Raw genomic sequence first — 22,168 nt, forward strand, 5'->3', positions numbered from 1 at the left:
CGTTCAGATGTGGGGCTTTGCATGCACTTTACAAAAAAAAGGTGGGAACTTCGATTCTGGTGCAGGGACCCCATCATGGGCCCTGTGAACCCAGCCTGATGCTTTCTGTGTCATTCTTGTCAATCATGCAGTCGCTTCTATGGGGTCGCCTGTGGGGAGGAACAAGAGGTGACATTCAGCGGGCAGGGCGGTCCAAACCGGTCGCTTTTTCACGCACTTTCTTCCTGCACACACAGACAGCGTCCCCAATAATTTTAAGGGGTGCAAATATCTCCCCCAGGAAATTGTCGCTTTGCAGACAGAAGGACAAAATGTGAGGGTTTCCATTTGCTCCAAGAGCGGCGGGTTTTCTTTTGAGCCCCGAAGAACCAGGTGCCGTGACTTTCTGCAACTTTTCTTGATAAAAAAACAAAATTACAGTATTGAAGAGAATTCATCCTAAGACACGGATCCTAAGTGACTGACCCTAAGATATTGCAACGGATTTGGCGCCCAGGATTTGTGCCAGCTGTGACGAGCGAAATCTTCACTAATCTTGCCTTAAAAAAAATGCAAATTCCTCTTTTTTTTTCTTTTGGTGTATCTCACCTTCTGGATATTTATTTTAAAACTCAGCATCTGTTGCAAACTTAGGGTATGACATGGAAAAGGCAAAGCTTTTTGCAACCATGGGGCCAGGTTTCAACGCAAGAAAAAAAAATACAACACTACGGTGGGAGAAAAGCCAGGATTCTTTGCAGAAGGATAACAGCCATTTCTGGCCCCCGTGTTGGTGACATTTTTTTCAGTTGTGCCTTTGGTGGGTGGAGATGGAGGAGGAGATGGAGGAGGAGGAGGAGGAGGAGGAGGAGGAGAAGGAGGAGGAGATGGAGGAGGAGGAGATGGAGGAGGAGGAGATGGAGGAGGAGGAGATGGAGGAGGAGGAGATGGAGGAGGAGGAGGAGGAGATGGAGGAGGAGGAGGAGGAGGAGGAGATGGAGGAGGAGGAGATGGAGGAGGAGGAGATGGAGGAGGAGATGGAGGAGGAGGAGGAGATGGAGGAGGAGATGGAGGAGGAGGAGATGGAGGAGGAGGAGATGGAGGAGGAGGAGATGGAGGAGGAGATGGAGGAGGAGGAGATGGAGGAGGAGATGGAGGAGGAGATGGAGGAGGAGGAGGAGATGGAGGAGGAGATGGAGGAGGAGGAGGAGGAGGAGGAGATGGAGGAGGAGATGGAGGAGGAGGAGATGGAGGAGGAGATGGAGGAGGAGATGGAGGAGGAGGAGGAGATGAAGGAGGAGATGGAGGAGGAGGAGATGGAGGAGGAGGAGGAGGAGGAGGAGATGGAGGAGGAGATGGAGGAGGAGGAGATGGAGGAGGAAATGGAGGAGGAGATGGAGGAGGAGGAGGAGATGGAGGAGGAGGAGGAGGAGATGGAGGAGGAGATGGAGAGGAGGAGGATGGAGGAGGAGGAAGGAGGAGGAGGAGGAGGAGGAGATGGAGGAGGAGGAGGAGGAGGAGATGGAGGAGGAGATGGAGGAGGAGATGGAGGAGGAGATGGAGGAGGAGGAGATGGAGGAGGAGATGGAGGAGGAGGATGGAGGAGGAGGAGGAGGAGGAGGAGGAGATGGAGGAGGAGATGGAGGAGGAGGAGGAGGAGGAGGAGATGGAGGAGGAGGAGATGGAGGAGGAGGAGATGGAGGAGGAGGGAGGAGATGGAGGAGGAGGAGGAGGAGATGGAGGAGGAGATGGAGGAGATGGAGGAGGAGATGGAGGAGGAGGAGATGGAGGAGGAGGAAGGAGGAGGAGGAGGAGGAGGAGGAGATGGGGAGGAGGAAGGAGGAGGAGATGGAGGAGGAGATGGAGGAGATGGAGGAGGAGGAGATGGAGGAGGAGGAGGAGGAGGAGGAGATGGAGGAGGAGGAGGAGGAGATGGAGGAGGAGGTGGAGGAGGAGGAGGAGGAGGAGGAGGAGATGGAGGAGGAGGGAGGAGGAGGAGGAGATGGAGGAGGAGATGGAGGAGGAGATGGAGGAGGAGATGGAGGAGGAGATGGAGGAGGAGATGGAGGAGGAGGAGATGGAGGAGGAGATGGAGGAGGAGGAGATGGAGAAGGAAGGAGGAGGAGATGGAGGAGGAGGAGGAGGAGATGGAGGAGGAGGAGGAGGAGATGGAGGAGGAGATGGAGGAGGAGGAGATGGAGGAGGAGGAAGGAGGGAGGAGGAGGAGGAGATGGAGGAGGAGGAGGAGAGGAGGAGATGGAGGAGGAGATGGAGGAGGAGGTGGAGGAGAGAGGAGGAGGAGGAGGGAGGAGGGATGGAGGAGGAGGATGGAGGAGAAGGAGGAGGAGGAGATGGAGGAGGAGGAGGAGGAGATGGAGGAAGAGATGGAGGAGGAGATGGGAGGGGAGGAGGAGGAGGAGGAGATGGAGGAGGAGGAGGAGGAGATGGAGGAGGAGGAGGAGGAGATGGAGGAGGAGATGGAGGAGATGGAGGAGGAGATGGAGGAGGAGGAGATGGAGGAGGAGGAAGGAGGAGGAGGAGGAGGAGGAGGAGATGGAGGAGGAGATGGAGGAGGAGGAGGAGGAGGAGATGGAGGAGATGGAGGAGGAGGAGATGGAGGAGGAGGAGGAGGAGGAGGAGATGGAGGAGGAGGAGGAGGAGATGGAGGAGGAGGATGGAGGAGGAGGAGGAGGAGGAGGAGGAGATGGAGGAGGAGGAGGAGGAGGAGGAGATGGAGGAGGAGATGGAGGAGGAGATGGAGGAGGAGGAGATGGAGGAGGAGATGGAGGAGGAGATGGAGGAGGAGGAGGAGGAGGAGGAGATGGAGGAGGAGAAGGAGATGGAGGAGGAGGATGGAGGAAGGAGGAGGAGGAGGAGATGGAGGAGGAGGAGATGGAGGAGGAGGAGATGGAGGGATGGAGAGGAGATGGAGGAGGAGGAGGAGGAGGAGGAGATGGAGGAGGAGGAGGAGGAGTGAGGAGGAGGATGGAGGAGGAGGAGGAGATGGAGGAGGATGGAGGAGGAGGAGGAGGAGGAGATGGAGGAAGGAGATGGAGGAGGAGGAAGATGGAGGAGGAGGAGGAGGAGGAGGGATGGAGGAGGAGGAGGAGGAGATGGAGGAGGAGGATGGAGGAGGAGGGAGGAGGAGGAGATGGAGGAGGAGATGGAGGAGGAGAGATGGAGGAGGAGGAGATGGAGGAGGAGATGGAGGACACGGACAAGGAAGAGGGGGAGGAGGTGGGAGGGAGGAGAGGACAGAAGGAGTGACGGGAAGAGAGAGAGAGAGAGAGAGAGAGAGAGAGAGAGGAGGGTAGGGATGAGCATATGGAAATTTCCACAGCATATTTGTTCTCGGGTGGCCGGAGGAGGATGGGGTCGAAGAGGTGACGAAGTCAGGAAGTCTGGATCCCCAAGGCGTGACTTCCACCCCTGGGTGACAGCATCTGCTCAGGTTACCTGAAAGGGAAGGACTCGTGGCCCACAGAAGTCAGGGACGAACAGTGGGGTGCACAGGGCTGTGGGGCAGGTGTGCGGGTGCGCAGCCTCCCGTCCCCCCAGGTCTGCCTGGAGACCCCCACTCGTTCCCTGCAAATCCTGCCTGCGAACCGAAAAGGACGCGAGCCCGACCTCAAACCCACAAACGCGCACGCGCGATGCATCCGTGGACATGCACAGGACCGTTTAGACACACAGACACACAGACAGAGACACAACCAAACAGCCAGCAGCTCTCAGTTCACAGTGCGCCAGACGTCTGCACACAGAAAGGCTGAGTCCCCGCCAAGGCCAAGAAGCTGGCTTGGGTCTGGGTTTGGGGTGACCTGGAGTTTGGGGACAGTAAACCTCCTGGAAAAAGGGACTGTGACTGTACCCCCTGGGCCACGGGAGCCTTGACCTGCTGCTGCAGTTTGCATTTCAAGGGCAGAATCCCACGGGAGCCCCTGCGGTCTTTGACCCTGCGGCTCTGGGCTGGGAATTAATCCGTGTTAATCCCGGAGGCAGGTGTGGACAGGTGGCCGAACCGGGGCCTTGCTTTTTGCATTTTGTGCAAATCCTTATGGAAGTCTTGTGCGGGCCCCACCCCCACCCCATCTTTTCTGCACAAGAAACAAATGACCGTGAAGGTGACTGTCGACACAACCGGCTACCTGACACAATTTCAGGACGGATCCGCCGGGAGGGAATTCAGTCCCTGGCTCAGGACTGCTGCAGAGGTGGCCGGGCAGCCACCCGCCTCCGCCCTGCTGAATATTTCCCAAGCAGATGGCTGCCCCGTGGCCGTTTTTGTCTGCAGGGTTTGCTTTTGCGTTTGGTTTCCTGTACTGGCTGCCATGCCTTCGAGGTTCATTCACGGACAAGGCGTGAGCGCTTTGCTTCCTTTCATGCCTGCGTAATATTCCACTGTTTATTCATTCGTCGGTGGGTGGACATTGGGGGGATCCCAACTTTTCACAGGTGTTCTTTTTGTCTCTTTTTTATCTCTGGACATCACGGTTTGGGAACATTTGCATTACTTGCTATTCCTTTTTTCCCTAGTTTTCACGATGTATTGGACTCGTCTGCCAACTGGATGAATTCTAGGGCAGCATGTGATCATGTGATCACATTTTCAGCAGCCAGGGTTAACCTCATATTTCTAGGCTGTACGGCTGGCTTTGGGGAATGGGGTCTGGTTTCTAGGACCTGCTTTGAAGAAGAGGGATTCTTGTTTTAACGACAGAGGGACTCAGGAGATAATGGGGTGACCTTGAGAGCAAGCAGGAGGACGACAGAGACACACTTTGCCTCAGAGGCTCCACTTTTGGGTATCATCTTCTGGGCCCCAATAGTGACAAACTGATCAATGGCCATCAGAAAAGAGAGTCACCTTGTCACTGGGGCTCTGGACTCTGTGAATGTTGCTTTATTTACATGGGGAAAACTCCCAGACAAATCCCATACCCTGGGCTCTCTATGCTGCATAATCTCCAAAGGAGAGGCTTTGCAAATCCTGGTGTTAAACTGTGAGGTTGGATTCAAAAGGACTTTGTAGGCTTCCCCGTTGGGGTCTTTTGGAGGACAATGGGACCCCTTTAGGGTCATTGAGTCCATTGATTACAGACATGACAAAAAGCCAAAGTGTTGGGAACATTTGATTCAAACCCAGATCACCTCCCAACCCACAAAGGCAGAAGGGAAAGATTTCATTAGCGAAACGCAGGAGGCAGAGGGCAAAGTGGACACAATGGCAGCCTTTTTGGCACCAAGAGGCCGTGAACACTAATTCCTCACATCTTTGCCATGGCAGGGCTGAAAATTGGGGTCCATACCAGTTTCGCTGAGACCAGGGAATATAGGATGATGGGTTGTTTTTTTGTGTTTTCCTTATTTGCATTTGAAAGACCACCATTCCAAAACCCTTAGGAACCATGCCGAGTGGGGAGGCAGCCGCTTGGGGCCTGGTACAGAAAGATTTGCAGACGTTGGGGGGGGGGGAATAAAAACCAATTTGCAATTTGGAGCTTGCTCAGGGGATGAGCTAAGAAAGGGGACAAAAGGGGGGGTCACCAGGGAAACCTAAAACCATGGTGTTTAAGCCTTTTGCACGGATGCAGAGATGTTTTCAGGTGTTCCCATGGTCTTGATGAAGCCTCAAGTTGAAAGGAACAAAGAAATGAAAGTTGGGGTCCCCTTTGCTCTGGATTCCAGCCCTGTCCCCCCATCCGGCTGCTCCCGCCAGTCCAGTAGCCTTGGCTGGGAGCCACCGGCTGCCCCACACCGCCACCTAGTGGTCGATGTGGAGAACGGCTCTATGTCCAAAGCGGTCCATGCGTCACCATGGCAACCAGGGTCTCTCTCTCTCTCTCCCTCTCTCTCTCTCTCTCTCTCTCTCTCTCTCCCTCTCTCTCTCTCTGACCCTGTCCCCATGCCTCCCCCCACCCCCGCCAACTGCAGGATATAGGTTGCCCTGAAATGGATTTTGGGAGAAATGAGAACAGGGTGGGGAGCGGGGAGGACCCTCCCAGACACCAAAGACCCTAAACAGCTGGACCTCGTGCCCAGAATTTGTCTTTGGAAGAGCGGTTTGCAGAAGACACCTGTGCATCTGTTCCACCGCCCCCCTTGGAGAGGAAGGATGTCCCAGGTCCCCAGGGGTCACATCAGCCTGACACAAGCCCTCATCTGGCCAGAACTCGACTCAAAGACAGACAGACAGGTAGACGTTGAAGAAACACACACACCAAGGTGGCCATGTCATCACTAAGGGGTTCTCCACGTTACCAGTGGTGACGCCTGGGGCTGTGGGGTCCTGTGCTGGGCTGCGCGGAGATGGGCGCTGTGGGGTGTGGGCAGTGTCTCTGTCCCCACCACCAGGTGACAGGAGAAAATCCAAGCAGCCAAAATGGTGACAGTCAAAATGGTTCCCAAATATCGGGGATGCAATCATCCCTGAATTGTGAAGCAAGCTCATAGATAGATAGATGGATAGGTAGACAGACAGACAGATAGATGATAAATACTGAATGCTAGCACTGCTGACACCTGGGTCTAGATGAGTCCCAGGACCCCCCCCCCTCTCTCTCTCTCTCTCTCTCTCTCTCTCTCTCTCTCTCTCTCTCTGTCTCTCTGTCTCTCTCTCATACAGACACCAGTATCATTAGACTGAGAGCTCCCTAATGTCACCCTAAGTGGGTGACTTCCGCAAAGACCCTGTTTCCAAGTAGGGTCCCATTCACAGGGTCCAATGAGCAGAACGTGGACTCAGGATTGGGGGGACAAAACCGGCCCCACAGCATCTCTCTTGACGACTTACTCCATCTTACTTTCTTTTCTGGCCTTTGAGTCAAGAAATAAACTCGACCTGGGACAACACATGGCACCAAAGTCATTTTCTAGAGACTCTCACAAGAGGGAGAGCTGAGGGACCCCATTTCCATACGGGAAAAGTGCACAAATGGGTCAGCAGTGGCCAGGGGTGGTGTGTCCTTGCTCCTCAGCATCTTCTCATTCCCCCTCACCGCAAGACTGCTGTCGTCACCAGATGACAAGTGCACAGTCCCCTGTGGTCACCGCAGTGAGGACCAGGAGGAGGTGACACACAGGGTTCCCCAAGCCTGACTTTGCCCACTGCTGAAACGGGGTCACGTAGGTCAAAGGAGGCAGGGGGAGTCAACCTGATGCGACACAGGCACCTGTTGTCACCACGTGGGCCACTGAGGTCCAAGCACTGCGCAGAACAGGGCTCCGGACAGACCGCCGTCACGTGACGCCTGAGCCGCGCCTGCGCCAACAGCGAGATGCACTTGCTGCCCACGGCAACGGGCACAGCCGGCGCAGGGTGCACGGGGCAGCGAGGTGGCTGATGGGAAATGCAGAGGCGCCGTGGGGGCTGATGGGAAATGCAGAGGCGCCGCGGGGGCTGATGGGAAATGCAGAGGCGCCTTGGGGGCTGATGGGAAATGCAGAGGCGCCTTGGGGGCTGATGGGAAATGCAGAGGCGCCATGGGGGCTGATGGGAAATGCAGAGGCGCCGTGGGGGCTGATGGGAAATGCCGGAGCAGTGTGGGGGCTGATGGGAAATGCAGAGGCGCCGTGGGGGCTGATGGGAAATGCAGAGGCGCCGTGGGGGCTGATGGGAAATGCAGAGGCGCCGTGGGGGCTGATGGGAAATGCAGAGGCGCCGCGGGGGCTGATGGGAAATGCAGAGGCGCCGCGGGGGCTGATGGGAAATGCAGAGGCGCCGCGGGGGCTGATGGGAAATGCAGAGGCGCCGCGGGGGCTGATGGGAAATGCAGAGTCAGCGCGGGAAAAGCAACACTGCGGTGGAGGCCACAGGCGTCACAGCGCGAGTCCCTTCTCTCACTTGCAAGCAGCAAGAATGACATGCGACGCAGAAAGTGTCCTCTTCATCATGGCTTTTGTGTCTTCAGGGCGTTTCTAGACCTACGTGGAGTGACAGCTTTCCTTCCTGCCTAAGATGGCGTCGTAGGTGCCCCCCGTTCTCCTGAGCTGGATGTCACAGAACCCCGCAGAGGACAGGAGGGCCCGGAACTGGGCCTCAGTCCTCTCGCGGCCCTCGGTCTGCAGCAGCATGTTCAGGGAGCAGAGCAGTGTGCTGAGGGGCCCGCGGCCACCCTCGTCCAGGACAGTCTCCACCACCAGGATGCCACCACCTTCAGAGACAGATGCACATCACACCCAGACCCCATTATGGAGCCAGGACGCATGGGCCTCAGAGCTCAGCTGGATGTCACTGTCACCGTCATCACACATGCATACAAAGCCTTAGCTTCAACATGGTCACATTAGGCCAAGGTGACATCGCTAAGTCCCTGTCCCCATGTTAGTCACTGAAGGGACAAAATGAGCATTTCTGCTGTAAGGTCTTATGGGCACGGAAATCGATTTGTAGGACCGTCTACACCACCTGTATCATGTGGCAGGACCCGGTGCCCATTGGGTCAGGTCACCATGCCTGAAGTGAGTCCCCTGTGTGTCCCTGAAGATGGCTTCCCAGCATACCTGGCTTGCAGGCGTGGTGGACCCTGGCCAGCAGGTGTGAGCACCTGTCATCCGGCCAGTCATGTAGGACTCTGGCCAGGACATACAGATCTGCCTCAGGAAGATGGTCTTCAAAGAAATCCCCTGAAACACAGAGCAGGTGCTGGGGTCAGCCTGGCTTCCAGTCCCCAGATGTGACTCACTCCCTGGCCACCTGGGCCAGCCATACCCTGCCCAGGTCCACCAGCCAGCGAGCAGTGACCCATTCCTGAGCAAGAAGACAGACAGACATGTGGGTCTGCTTCTCTCCTTCCCATCCAGAAAACGGTCGGGTTATTTGTCCAAAGTTCCCCTCCAAAGGGCAATTCCTGATGTAGACCAAGGCTGAGGACCTTAGGTCCTTGTCATGCATCACTGGATCCATTCTCGTAAGTCCAATCACCCCACAGTTTAGCTGAGTTTCAGGCGTGGCAAACTCGTGTGCTGCTAGGATTGGACAGTCTTTAATTAAAATTCAGATATTTCGATCATCAGAATTTCTTTGTCTTTGCTGTGATATTCAAAATTATTTCATGAAAGCTGGATGCAGAGGATGACGCCTGTAATCCCAGCTACTCAGGAGGTGGAGATTGAGAGGATCAGGGTTTGAGGTCAGCTCAAAGCAAAAAGTTAGCAAGACCCCCATCCCAATCCACAAGGCAGGTGCACTATACATGCCTGTAATCCCAGCTACACAGGAAGGGTAGGTAGGCAGATCATGTGCGACCTACTTAGGTGCCGCTGGCTCACATCTGTAATCCTAGCTACTTGGAATGGGAGGATCCTGGTTCAAGGCTAACCTGACCAAATAATTTCAAAGACCCATCTCCACCAAAGGGTGGGTGCAATCGTGTACACCTCCCATTCCAGCTATGGTGTTAAGCATGAAACAAGAAAATCAAAGCCCAGGCTCGCTTGAACGACCCCTGGCCATCCCACACATCCCGTCCATCCCCAAAGTGTGTCCCTGAGGACACAGACATGCCAGGCACATCTACCTTCACAGAAGCTGATCCGTCCCTCCTCCGGGAATGAGAAGTGGGTCCTTGCCGTCCCAACCACCTCCGGGATGTCAAAAACGGTGACTTTACATTTGGGGTACACAGACACGCATGCCTTGGCCAGAGCCCCAGAACCACCTAGAACGGGGACACAGAGCGTGTGACACTGACACAGGCACCATTTTCCCTCCAGCACCCTTCCCCTTGTGGGGTGCAAGTCGGAGACCCCACTGTGGTCCTAATGGCCACCTCGTCTATGAAACCCTGAATTCCCAGTTGGGCTGGCCTGTGCCCCATCATCCCAGCCACCTTGTCATCTCACCACACATTTCATTGTCACAGGCCAGTTCATTTGACACCAGGAGATGATGGGGTCACACAGTGACCTTCACCACGTGCAGCTCTTGAACTGTGAGCGAGATATGTTTTTCCCTTTTAAGGACACAGACTCGGGGATTTCGTCACAGTGATGAAGAAAGTGTTAATATGGCTTTTCTTATGGCCTTTCTTATGGCCTTGAGCCACCTTCGGACCCATGCATTTTGTTGTCCACAGTTGTCTCCCCAGCATAGTGTCCAACTGGTGTGTAGGAGGTGGACGGGGGCGGCTGGGACATTGTCTGCAAGGCCCCCTTCCATGTCCCACAGGCTTTGCAGGTTCCCTCAGGTATGGGAATGGGGACAGGGCGTCTCCTGGATGTACTGCAATCTCTCCCCATAATCACCTCGGACAAGACCCCCAAGCCTTTGGTCGGGTCAATGGATATAGGGTCACCCCAGCTGGGAAGGGCCACCACGACTGTCTCAGAAGGGCCACAAAGGTCTGTCACTGTGCTATCAGAAGGGCCACCATTACCCTCGGCAGATGGACCAGGAGCACTGAGCACATCCTCCACCCCCCGTGTCCACACCCCACATCTTGTCCCTGCCCTGTGGCAGGGAAGGTCAAAGAACTTGCTTAAAACACTTCACTGGACCCCAACTCCCACTTCCACCTAAGCTGAGCACCATCTTCCAAGATGGAGAAACTCATCCCGGACACAGAGCCAGAATGCAGCACGCCCAGATCTAACCCACAGAAGACGCCCGGCAGGTGGCCAGGCATAACCAGGTTTATCTCTCGTCCCCCTTAGCACAAGAACATGAGGGTCCTACAGCTGAGGGTGACCCCAGAAACTTGCCAGACTCAGGCGGTACATCACGCCCGCCTCCCAGGCTGAATAAAAAACTGAGTGTGCTGCATCAGTGTTGTCTGGACGGTAACAAAATGCCCCAGGCTGGGCGCTTAGGAAGAAAAGAGGAATATCCAGCTCACAGAGGTGGAGATTTGAGGGTTGCCTGAGATGATGGCCTTCTTCCTGACAAAGTGACAAAATGACATCCGCCATGATCTGGTGAGAGACACACTGTCCACGCTAAGGGTCTCTGTCCCTATAAAGCCACCAGGATGCCATCATGGGACCTCCATCTTGGTGACCTAAAGGTTCCATCTCCAAACACCATTGTTGGGTTTCTCCACCCTCTTTGTGCCTCAGCATGGGAATTAAACTCCAACGCGTGACCCACCGCAGGACACACTCGGGCCACATCTAAGCTGTCGCAAGTGTCCCCTCCGGACCCCGTGTTGACCGGCAGTTGCACGGTCATGGTGGGGTGAGGAGCAAGGATGGATCCGTCTGTTCTTAGGGTGAGGACATCCGTGTCTCCATGGCTGTGGGGTTAAGCTATGGGGACCCTGCCTTTGGCATTAGGACCCCAGTCTCTTCTTTCTCTTTTTTTTCTCTTAAACTTCCTGGCCGTGATGGGACATTCTCAGCCCCATGTGCACCTGCTCAGCCGGTCCACAACCTGCGTCTTAAAGGGTCATAGAGAACGACGGCTGTGCCAGTCAGCTTTCTGGGACTATGACAAAATACCTGACATGCACAACTTGAAAGAAGGAAAGATTTTCGGGGGGATCACGGTTTCAGCCCATGGTCTCTTGGCCCCATTGCTTTGGGCCATGGTGAGAGAGAAAATCATGGCGGGTGCGGGTGGTGGAGCAAAGCTGCTGACGTCATGGCTGCCAGGAAGCAGAGAGAGCCAGAGACAGGAAGTTGCTGGGAACAAAATAGTTCCTCCAGGCCACGCCCCCAATGACCTCACTTCCTCCTCTAGGCCACACCTCTTAAGTGCCTATTGCTTCCCAATAGCCCAGTAAGCTAGGAATCCATCAATAGCCGCTTCAAAGCCACGCCCCCAATGACCTCACTTCCTCCCATGAGGCCCCGCCTCTTAAAGGTCCCAACACCTCTCAGTGTCACCCCAGCTGGGGACTGAGCTGTCCCCATATGAGCTTTGGGGCACACTTAAAATCAGAATGATAGATAACAACCATTCTGCCCACCTTCCCCACCCCTCATTGCTCACTGGTCAACCACCATGTTGGTTTTGTGGATGTGCAAGAATTTCTTGATTGTTCTGATGGGATTTCCCAAGCTTCTGGACCATGTCAAAGCACTTTCAGGGGATTCACAAGGAGGGAATCTTCACAAATGCAGACACGGTCACCTCACAGCAGCCTGGGTGCCCCATGGCGGAGGGACTTTTGCACCAAGACCTTCTTCTGAGCTGATGGGGCGTCTACTCAGTTTCCTAAATGTTGCCATACTCCATGAAAGGACATGGCACCGTAGGTAAAATGTAGGGCATTCGTACAACACTTGAGGATCAATAAGACCAACAGACGACGAGATGACGGCCATTGAAAGGACAGTGTGTTGCATACTCTTCCCAAGATGAGGGAACACAGCACCCTATGTGGGATGCTGCAGTTTGGGTCTGGAGTGTCTCCCCAAAGGCTTGTTCCCCAGCTTGGTGCTGTCGGGAAGTGAGAGAACCTATAGAAGGTGAGCCCAATGGGAGGAGGTCATGCTCTTGGATGCTGCCCTTGACATTACCTCCCCAGTCTCCTGTTCTTTCCTTTTCTTCTCTTCCTGGCCATGGTCCACCACTCACTGGCCACCACGATGCTCGGCCTCAATACAGGCCCTAAGGACCAGCTAGCCATGGACGGGACCTCCCATGGTGAGCCAAACGAGCCTTCTCTCCACAACTTGCTCACCTCGAGTTACAGTTACAATGACAAGCCCGAGCAGCACAGGAGGAAGCAGCAGAGTTGTTCAGGAGGAAGAAGGGGCAACAAGGGAAAAGGGGAGCACGGAACTAGGGAGACATGGGAAGCACCCTTACGACTGGCTACACAGAATAATATTAGCAGGATGCCAGGTGTGCAGAATGTTATGGTTTGCATCTGGGATGTCCCCAAAGGCTCCTGTGTGGAAGGCATGGTCCCCAAGACAGCAGGGTCACAGGTGGGGACTTTGGGAGGTGAGGGGAGCAGGAGGGGTCTGACCTCATCAGTGGATTCATCCATTGATTGACTAATAGGTGAATGGATTGACCCAGTGATGGACTCATAGCTGAATGGATTCATCCATTGATGGACTCATTTGATGGGCTATTGGGAGGGGGGGAAGCCTTTAAGAGGTGGGGCCTAGTGGGAGGAAGTGAGGTCATTGGGGGCGTGGCTAGGAAGAGTATATATTGTTCTCAACACTTCCTGTGTCTCTCTCCTTCCTGGCGGCCATGATGGGAGCAGCTTTGCTCCACCACCTGCTCCCACCATCTTGCTCTGCCTCATCATGGCCCAAAGCCATGGAGCCCAGTGACCATGGACTGACACTCTGACACTATGACCCCAAATCAACCTTTCCTCTTTTTAAGTTGATTCCCTCGTGCATTTTGTCACAGCAGCAGAGACCTGACTAGCCCAGGAACCATCTCCAGTTGTCTGGTCCCTGACTCTGAGGTGACAGGTTGATATCACTCTTGATTGCAACAGCCCTATAAAGACCCAATTTGCACAGAAACGTCGTCCTCACGAGGAGTATCTGGCTTGATCTTTATAGAAATTTGTTCTTTCTTCTTATTTTTGTGGTACTGGGCTTGAACTCAGGCCCTACAACTTGAGCCACTCCACCAGTCCTTTTCTGTGATGGGCTTTTTTCAAGATATGGTCTCCTGAACTAGTTGCCTGGGGCTGACCTTGAACAGCGATCCTCCTGATCTCTGCCTCCTTAGTTACTGGGATTACAGACATGAGGCACCATACTGTGGAATTTGCTCTTTCTTTATAGGAATTCATTGGCCCTGACAAAGCAAGTCCTCCAGGGTCCCCAAGACCCAAGACATCAAAGAATGCTCATGCCACATTCATGGGATGGGTGGGACCGTACTTCCCACCCTGAATCCAGACGCCAATGCCATGTCTGCAATGGTGCTCACCGCCCAGGTCGCAGATGACAGGGAATGTGGACAGGTCGAAGGCAGTCACCACGCGTGTCCCACACACACTCCAGATGTCCTGGAGACCCCTCATGAACCGCAGACGCTCGTCTTCAGACCTGCCACACAGAAACACGGTCATAGAAATTGTGCAAAATTCAGATCAGCCATTGAAAAGCAAAAATCACAGGAAATCCTGGGCTGAGAAAGGCCTGATCCCCCCATGAGCTTTTGCAGAATAATGCAGAATGGGGGACCCTTGGGTCAGCCACCAACGCATGGCCACCCCAGGAAACCCGGAGTCAGGTCAGAGCTGAATATGGAAGCAGTAGAGATAGAGGGACCTGCATGAGTGTCTAAAAGGAAGGTGACAAATGGACCCCATAGTCACCCAGCCATGAAAAAGGTCAGTGGCTAGGTTATGGGATTCCCCAAAAGTGGGGAGAGTGCACAGAAAAACAGTGTATGGCAGGAGGAGATGGAGAAGGAAGAAAGGAAGAAGACCAATTAGAGAGAAAAACAGGGTCGCCTGGATGGGTGGATGGGTGGATGGATGGATGGATGGGTGGATGGATGGGTGGATGGATGGGTGGATGGATGGGTGGGTGGATGGGTGGATGGATGGGTGGATGGATGGGTGGGTAGATGGGTGGATGGATGGGTGGATGGATGGATGGGTGGATGGATGGATGGGTGGATGGGTGGATGGATGGATGGATGGGTGGATGGATGGGTGGGTGGATGGATGGGTGGATGGGTGGATGGGTGGATGGGTGGATGGATGGGTGGATGGGTGGATGGATGGATGGGTGGATGGATGGATGGATGGGTGGATGGATGGATGGATCGATGGATGGGTGGGTGGATGGGTGGATGGGTGGATGGATGGATGGGTGGGTGGATGTGTGGATGTGTGGATGGGTGGATGGGTGGATGGGTGGGTGGATGGGTGGATGGATGGATTTATGGGTGGATGGGTGTTTGTATGGATGGATGGATGGGTGGATGGGTGGATGGATGGATGGATGGGTGGATGGATGGGTGGGTGGATGGATGGGTGGGTGGATGGGTGGATGGATGGAAGGGTGGATGGGTGGATGGGTGTTTGTATGGATGGATGGATGGGTGGATGGGTGGATGGATGGATGGATGGGTGGATGGATGGGTGGGTGGATGGATGGGTGGGTGGATGGGTGGATGGATGGAAGGGTGGATGGGTGGATGGGTGGATGGATGGATGGGTGGATGGATGGATGGGTGGATGGGTGGATGGGTGGATGGATGGATGGATGGATGGGTGGATGGATGGGTGGATGGGTGGGTGGGTGGATGGATGGATGGATGGATGGGTGGATGGATGGGTGGATGGGTGGGTGGGTGGATGGATGGATGGATGGATGGATGGGTGGATGGGTGGATGGATGGGTGGGTGGATGGATGGGTGGGTGCATGGGTGGATGGATGGAAGGGTGGATGGGTGGATGGGTGGATGGATGGATGGGTGGATGGATGGATGGGTGGATGGGTGGATGGGTGAATGGGTGGATGGATGGATGGGTGGGTGGATGTGTGGATGTGTGGATGGGTGGATGGGTGGATGTGTGGGTGGATTGGTGGATGGGTGGATGGATGGATTTGTGGTGGATGGGTGTTTGTATGGATGGATGGATGGGTGGGTGAACTTTGGGGACACAGCCATTTAGCTACTACTCTCTCAAAAAGACTAGTATAGCACTGTATTGTTTTTCTCGGGCTGCCGTAATAGTGTGGAGACATCATTAGGTTGTTTTAATAGTCACTCTAACAACAACAATAAGATGTGAATCATATCAGAGTCAGGGGTGCTGTTACCTGTAGATGGCAGCAAAGAGCTGATCAGCGGGAACACCAAATGCCTTCATATACTGGTTCTTCCCTTCCCTAAGAAAAAGGGAAAACCCTCGGTCACATCTTCAGACATTTATTAAACACCAGGGGTGTGTTTCAGACAGTCACATTTGGTCAGTTCAATCCCACACATGTAGCCAGGAACACACAAATCCCTGATGATTGCACAAGGAATCCGTGCAGACTAACAGCTCCTTCTCTTGCACAGGTGGGTGGTGTGGTGTGCAAAGGGCAGAAGTTAACTTTAGTTACGACATGAAGTGTGTGCAACCAGTAGATGCCATGGTGGTGCATCGTAATTCCCAGTGTCTGGCATCAGGGGATATGAAGTGTCTTTCAGCCAGAGAGAGAATTGGTCAACCTGCAGGTGGAGGGCAATTTTGGATGTCCTGTGTCCAGCTGGGACAGGTGTCCTATCCACAGGTGGACCCATGTCCTCCTGGTGACATTTCTCTACCAAAGTAAACCCTTCACTTTTTTATGGGTGTTACATCCCCTAGGACTAGGACACCTCCATCACGTGGCAATGGGGACCTTCACCAGGGGACATGGTGACCAAGTGAAAGACATGGAAAGGAGGGTCCAATGTTCACAGGTGTCCCCTTGAGACTTCTCATGTGAAAACTCAAGGCAGAGCTTGCCTTCCGTGGCCCAATGCTGACGTTCCTTTGCAAACAAGTTAGAGAAGGTGGCCCTGGCATATGGCAGAGGATTGGCAAGACCCCAACACTCAAAGTCTACCTCAGCCATGAGCAAAGATGCACTGGGGACCCACAAGGATGTGCAGCTCACACCGCACTTGCTTTGGCCCCCTCAGTTTTTTTTTTTTTTGGTTCTGGGGTTTGAGCTCAGGGTCTATACCAGCCCTTTTTTGTGATGGGTTTTTTCAAGATAGGGTCTCACAATCTATTTGCCCAGGCTGGCTTTGAAGTACGATCTCTGATCTCTGCCTCCTGAGTAGCTGGGATTACAGGCGTGAATCACCAAGCTTGGCTTTCCCTCAGTGTTTTAACTGAGTTCCCATATAAATGACATTGCAAGATATTCTATTAAAATCTGATGACCTACTACTGCTAATGCCGACATCAGAAGCTGTACCAAAATTGGCCTCACTGTGGCTGGGCATGTCCAAATGTTGAGTTCAAGAGACTGACCAGAACATGGGGACTATGTCACTTATACTCAGCTCTTTTGTACTGGGGAGACCCCTGTGAAGAACCATCTGAGTCCCCAGTAGAAACAATCTCAGGAACATCCCTCAACCTCAATCCACAATGAGTTTCTGCCTTGTGCTCCCCAACACACTATTCCTGCCTCAGCCACCTGGAGACCCTAGACTATGCACCCATCCATCCACCAATCCATCCATCCACCCACCCATCCACCCATCCACCCATCCACCCATCCATTCATCCATCCATCCATCCGCCCGTCCATCCACCAATCCATCCATCCACCCATCCACCCATCCACCCATCCACCCACCCGTCCATCCACCCATCCATCCACCCATCCATCCATCCATCCACCCATCCATCCACCAATCCATCCATCCACCCACCCATCCACCCATCCACCCATCCACCCATCCATTCATCCATCCATCCATCCGCCCGTCCATCCACCAATCCATCCATCCATCCACCCATCCATCCATCCACCCACCCATCCATCCATCCATCCACCCGTCCATCCACCCATCCATCCACCCATCCATCCATCCATTCATCCATCCACCCATCCATCCACACACCCATCCATCCATCCATCCATCCATCCATCCACCCATCCATCCATCCATACACCCATCAATCCTCCCATCCACCCATCCATCCACCCATCCACCCATCCACCCATCCATCCACCCATCAATCCACCCATCCACCCATCCATCCATCCATGCATCCATGCATCCATCCGTCCATCCATCCACCCATCCATCCACCCATCAATCCACCCATCCACCCATCCATCCATCCATCCATCCATCCACCCATCCATCCATCCACCCACCCATCCATCCACCCACCCATCCATCCATCCACCCATCCATCCATCCATCCGTCCATCCACCCACCCATCCATCCACCATCTGTCATTTATGTATCTTACAATCAATCATCTACCTGTCCATGTATTGTCTTTCTGTCTATCCATCTATCATGTATCTATTCATACAAATCTATTGGCCGTGGTTCTCAACCAAAGACCTCCCTGACTCCAGGGGACACTAGGCTTTGTCATCTCTGAGGGTGAGGACACCCCTGTCACCTGGTGTTTGGTGCCTAGAGATGCCCATCTCCCCCCACACTGCCCAGCGCCACCCAGGGATCCAGCCAGGCCCACGTCCCCTGAGCGGAAACCATCTCTTTTCAATCAATTACTCCTTCCTCTCAAACCACGGGATTCTCTGTCCCAAGTGACGTGGACCCTGGTGGCTCCTGGGGTCAACTCCTTGGGATTTCACACCCTGTTGTGGACTTCCCATATGGGTAATGTCGCATTTGTTCCTAAAACAAACCAGCACGGTGGCTTCTGGGATCCCACAAAGCCTCCTGACAGGTTTCTAGGACTCCATCCCCCGTGTGACGCACCTGATGGCCTCGGGCAGGTGTCCCCAGCAGCGGTAGGTGGTCGTGCCCAGGTACCTGAGCATGTGGCATTGGGTTTTGGGGCTGCCGGTGGCCAGGTAGGTGTCGGCCATGTCTGAGTTTCGATAATAGGCTGAAAAGGCAGAAAAAGAACGGGAAGATGACAGGTCATGGCTGCCATGACGTCATCACCGTGGACCCCATCTCAACAAATGAGCCAGGCATGGTGGCTCACTCTACAATCCCAGCTACACTGGAGGAGAAGGTAATAGGATTGTGGTCTGAAGCCAGGCCCAGGCAAAAAGGAGGAGACCCTATGTGAAAAACTATTAAATCAAAAAGGGCTGGTGGAGTGGCTGAAGTGGTGGAGGCCCTGAGTTCGAATTCCAGCACCACCAAAAAAATCCCCCCTAAAGGCTATTGTAGTAGCATTTTTGCATTTTTATACTATCCCCCTCCCAATCCTATTCTTACTATGACTTTTGCATCTACACTTTGCTGCCTGACACCCCTGGGCACAGCGTGGCGGGGAGTGAGGACCCATAAATGTAGGTTTGCAAAGCACAAAACCTACCCTGATGATTACGGCCCACCAATTGCTTGCTACAAATAAAGTTTTATTGGTCGACAGCCACACGGGCCATGACGTCATGCGTCTGGCTGCTTGGATGAGGGTGGGGGTAGGGGACACCGAGTGGCCGTGACGGGGACCCTGTGAGCCTCAGAGCTGTGCAACCTTCTCGCTGTGGTCTTTGTGGGACAAGTGTGGGGTGGGTGGCTGTATGTCCCCAAGGTCCTTCCTCACCTGCCCCACTCCTCACGTCCACCTGAAGCAGACCGAGGGACACGCAGGCATCCAGCAGCAGCTCCGTCCCCCGCCGGCTGCAGTCCAGACGGCCGGCGATGGCCTCCGAGTCCAGAGGCTCCTGGGCCTTGGCGAGGACATCAAATACCCCGAGTTCACAGGCAGCAAAGATGACCTCGAGATACCAAGGGACAGTGCTCAGGCTTTGGGGGACCTCACCCCCAAAAACACCAGAGACAGACAGGCAGACACAGGGGCATGCATTTCTACTGAACTTTATCCTTCCTGCCAGGTGTGGTAGAGCGCGCTGTAATCCCTGCCTGCGGGCGGCTGAGGCAGGAGGGTCTCGAGTTCAAGATCTCCAGAAACAAAAGAAAACAGAGGGCGTTTTGTCGTTTGCTGTGACGTGTTAGGTGAAAGCAGCCAGGCACAGAAACAAAACTAATTTATATGTGGAACCTAACATGGTAGAAATTATAGACGCAGACTGCGAGGCTGGCATCCAGCAGCCGCTCTGGGGACGTGAGGACACGGCGGCCACAGAGCTCAGAGCCTGGGTGAGTTAAGGTAAAAGGAATAAATTTTAGTTTTTCATGTCTACATCAGTCACTCAGTGAACGATGGCTTAATGTTATACAGAACAGCATGGCACCACCATCTTGTCACTCAGCCACTCCTCTCCTAGGATTAAAGTAGGGACATAAACACGTTTGTCCCCATCATACAAAAGAGCTTTTCCCCCCCACAATTACTAAACCGGCTGTGATACCTCACGCCTGTAATCCCAGCTACTGGAGATGCTGAGATCAGAAGGAAATAATTCATGAGACCCCATCTCAATGAATGGCTGGGCAGGGTGGGTCATGTCTGCAATCCAAGCTATTCAGGAAACACAAATAGTAGATCACAGAAGAAGCTGGCGAGGGTTAAAAAAAATGGAGATGCCATCTGAAAAATAACTAGAGCCAAAAGGACCGGGGTCTGGCTCAAATGGTAGAGTCTAGCTAGCAGGTATGAGGACCTGAGTTCAAATCCCAATACCACCCTCCATCCCCAAATAAAATCCTATATAGACTATGTCTGCAGGCCCCCTCTCCAAGACTCCATCCCATTCAACAACCACACAGTACAACCCATCCTTCTTCCTAACGTCCCCCAACATCACGGGCCACCTACCTGGGACACCATGAAGCCACTGGCATACTTATTGAGGACACAGAAGTCCTGGTCATCCAGGGAACTCATTTTCTGTCTTCCGGAGTCCCTGGCTGTCCTGGGTTTGGGAACACCGAGCCTGTTAACAAGCTGGGGACAGACGGCCGACTGCTCGGTCACTGCTGCTGTCACCGAGCTCCGTGTGGTGAGCTAAAGACGGATCTGTGAGAAAATCCCATTAACATGATTACGCAGATCACAAGGTTTGGGGAAGACCATGGTCTTCTGCCACGTTGTGCAAAATCCCAAAATAGCCCCATCCTGGCCTTGCATGGTGACCTAGAAAAGTCGTCGGAAAGCCACAAGGTTGCCAGCATGGGCAGGCTCTTGTATGGGGGAAAAAGGGGGTGAATTTGTTTTTCTGGCCGCCATAAAACAACAAAAAAAAAAACCCAAAAGTGGACCTATTAAAACAATTTATGAGAATTATCCTGCCCTGTGTGTCTGGCTTCTCCATTTTTCTGTGTCTCCCCTTCTCTTATAGGGACACTGTCATTGTATTTAGGGCCACCCTCATCCAGGATGACCTCACCTCAAGACCCTAAATCCCATCTGCAAAGACCCTATTTCCAAATGAGGTCCCATGCTCAGCTGACACATTTTTGGAAAAGACACTTTTCACCTCAGTTCTATGGACTTGACCATATTCCAATATGGCGGCCTGGCCCAATGGAGCGGGTGACACAGCTGGTCCAGGACGACCTCATCTCAAGATTCTTAATTCCATCTGCAAAAATCCTATATCCACAGAGGATCACGCTCTAGGTATTGGGGTGACACACCTTTTGGAAAAGTCACCATTCCCCTCAGTTCTATGGAATTGACCATATTCCAATATGGCGGCCTGGCCCAATGGAGTGGGTGATGCAGGTGGGCCAGGATGACCTCATCTCAAGATCCCAATTCCACCTGCAAAGACCCTATTTCCACAAAGGATCGCACTCTAGGTATTGGGGTGACACACCTTTTGGAAAAGACACCATTCCCCTCATTTCTATGGCAGTCAGCCATATTCCAATATGGCGGCTTGGCTCAATGGAGTGGGTGACACAGCCAGGCCAGGATGACCTCATCTCATGACCCATCATTGCACCTGCAAAGACCCTATTTCCACATAGGGTCGCACTCTAGGAACTGGGGTGTCTTACTTGCTTTCCCGTGTCATAATAGGATATTTGAGTCGGGACAATTTTGAGAAGAAAGTTCGTGTGGCTCATGGCGTTGGCTGTGGTGAGGTCATCTTGGTTCATCCCAATATGGCGGACGGTGTCCCGTGTGGGATTCAGCAAGTGTTTCTTCTTACAAAGCCACTAATACCATCATGGCGGCCCCAACTCATGACGTCATGGGACCCTAATGACAGCCCTAAGGCTCCCCTATAAATCCTAGTAACCCATGACTGAGGTTGGGGACAGCTTGCAACCATGGGTTAGGATGTAGATCTAAGTTTTGGGGTAACCCTACATATGGGTGTCTACCTGGACCTCCATTCCTGCCTCCGTCCTTCCTGTTCCCATTCCCCAACCCCTTGGCGCTCCATCCCCCTTGTCCTCTGGAAACAGACCCTAAAACAATAGTTCCCACCCATGGTGACCACCCCCCATGCACCATGATCAAGCGCTCCTGGGACTGTTTTGGGGCTAAATCCTGGCACTGAGATTTGAGGTTAAATTGCGGGACTGGATTTTGGGGTTAAATTCTGGGTTTTAGTGATGGGTCATCAGCCCCTCCTACATGCAGCGTTTCCATGCAAATGCAGCGTTTCCATGCAAATGCAGCGATTCCATGCAAATGCAGCGTTTCCATGTAAATGCCGCGTTTCCATGTAAATGCAGCGTTTCTATG

General features: G+C 53.6%; 1 protein-coding gene across 1 annotated transcript; it reads right to left on the bottom strand.

Moving 5' to 3' along the window:
* Positions 1-7,582: 7,582 nt before the first annotated feature.
* Positions 7,583-20,469, bottom strand: Asmt (acetylserotonin O-methyltransferase). The gene is made up of 8 exons (XM_074064442.1): positions 20,285-20,469; positions 19,109-19,283; positions 18,307-18,436; positions 15,677-15,745; positions 13,826-13,944; positions 9,498-9,638; positions 8,482-8,604; positions 7,583-8,132 (listed from the first exon to the last, which is right to left on the bottom strand). Exons 1-8 carry the CDS (start codon positions 20,351-20,353, stop codon positions 7,903-7,905), a joined length of 1,056 nt encoding a protein of 351 aa, XP_073920543.1. The 5' UTR covers positions 20,354-20,469; the 3' UTR covers positions 7,583-7,902.
* Positions 20,470-22,168: the final 1,699 nt, after the last annotated feature.

Source organism: Castor canadensis, chromosome X, assembly GCF_047511655.1.
Source record: "Castor canadensis chromosome X, mCasCan1.hap1v2, whole genome shotgun sequence".
Taxonomy (NCBI): Eukaryota; Metazoa; Chordata; class Mammalia; order Rodentia; family Castoridae; genus Castor; species Castor canadensis.

What these genes read in the sequence shown, in the direction of transcription:
- Asmt (XM_074064442.1), bottom strand. Translation starts at nt 20,353, where the DNA reads ATGAGTTCCCTGGATGACCAGGACTTCTGTGTCCTCAATAAGTATGCC. An exon ending in CTCTTTGCTGCCATCTACAG is followed by an intron (nt 13,945 to 15,676) that starts GTAACAGCACCC and finishes TCTGTGTGGCAG; the next exon opens with GTCTGAAGACGAGCGTCTGC. An exon ending in TGTCATCTGCGACCTGGGCG is followed by an intron (nt 9,639 to 13,825) that starts GTGAGCACCATT and finishes TCCCCGTTCTAG; the next exon opens with GTGGTTCTGGGGCTCTGGCC.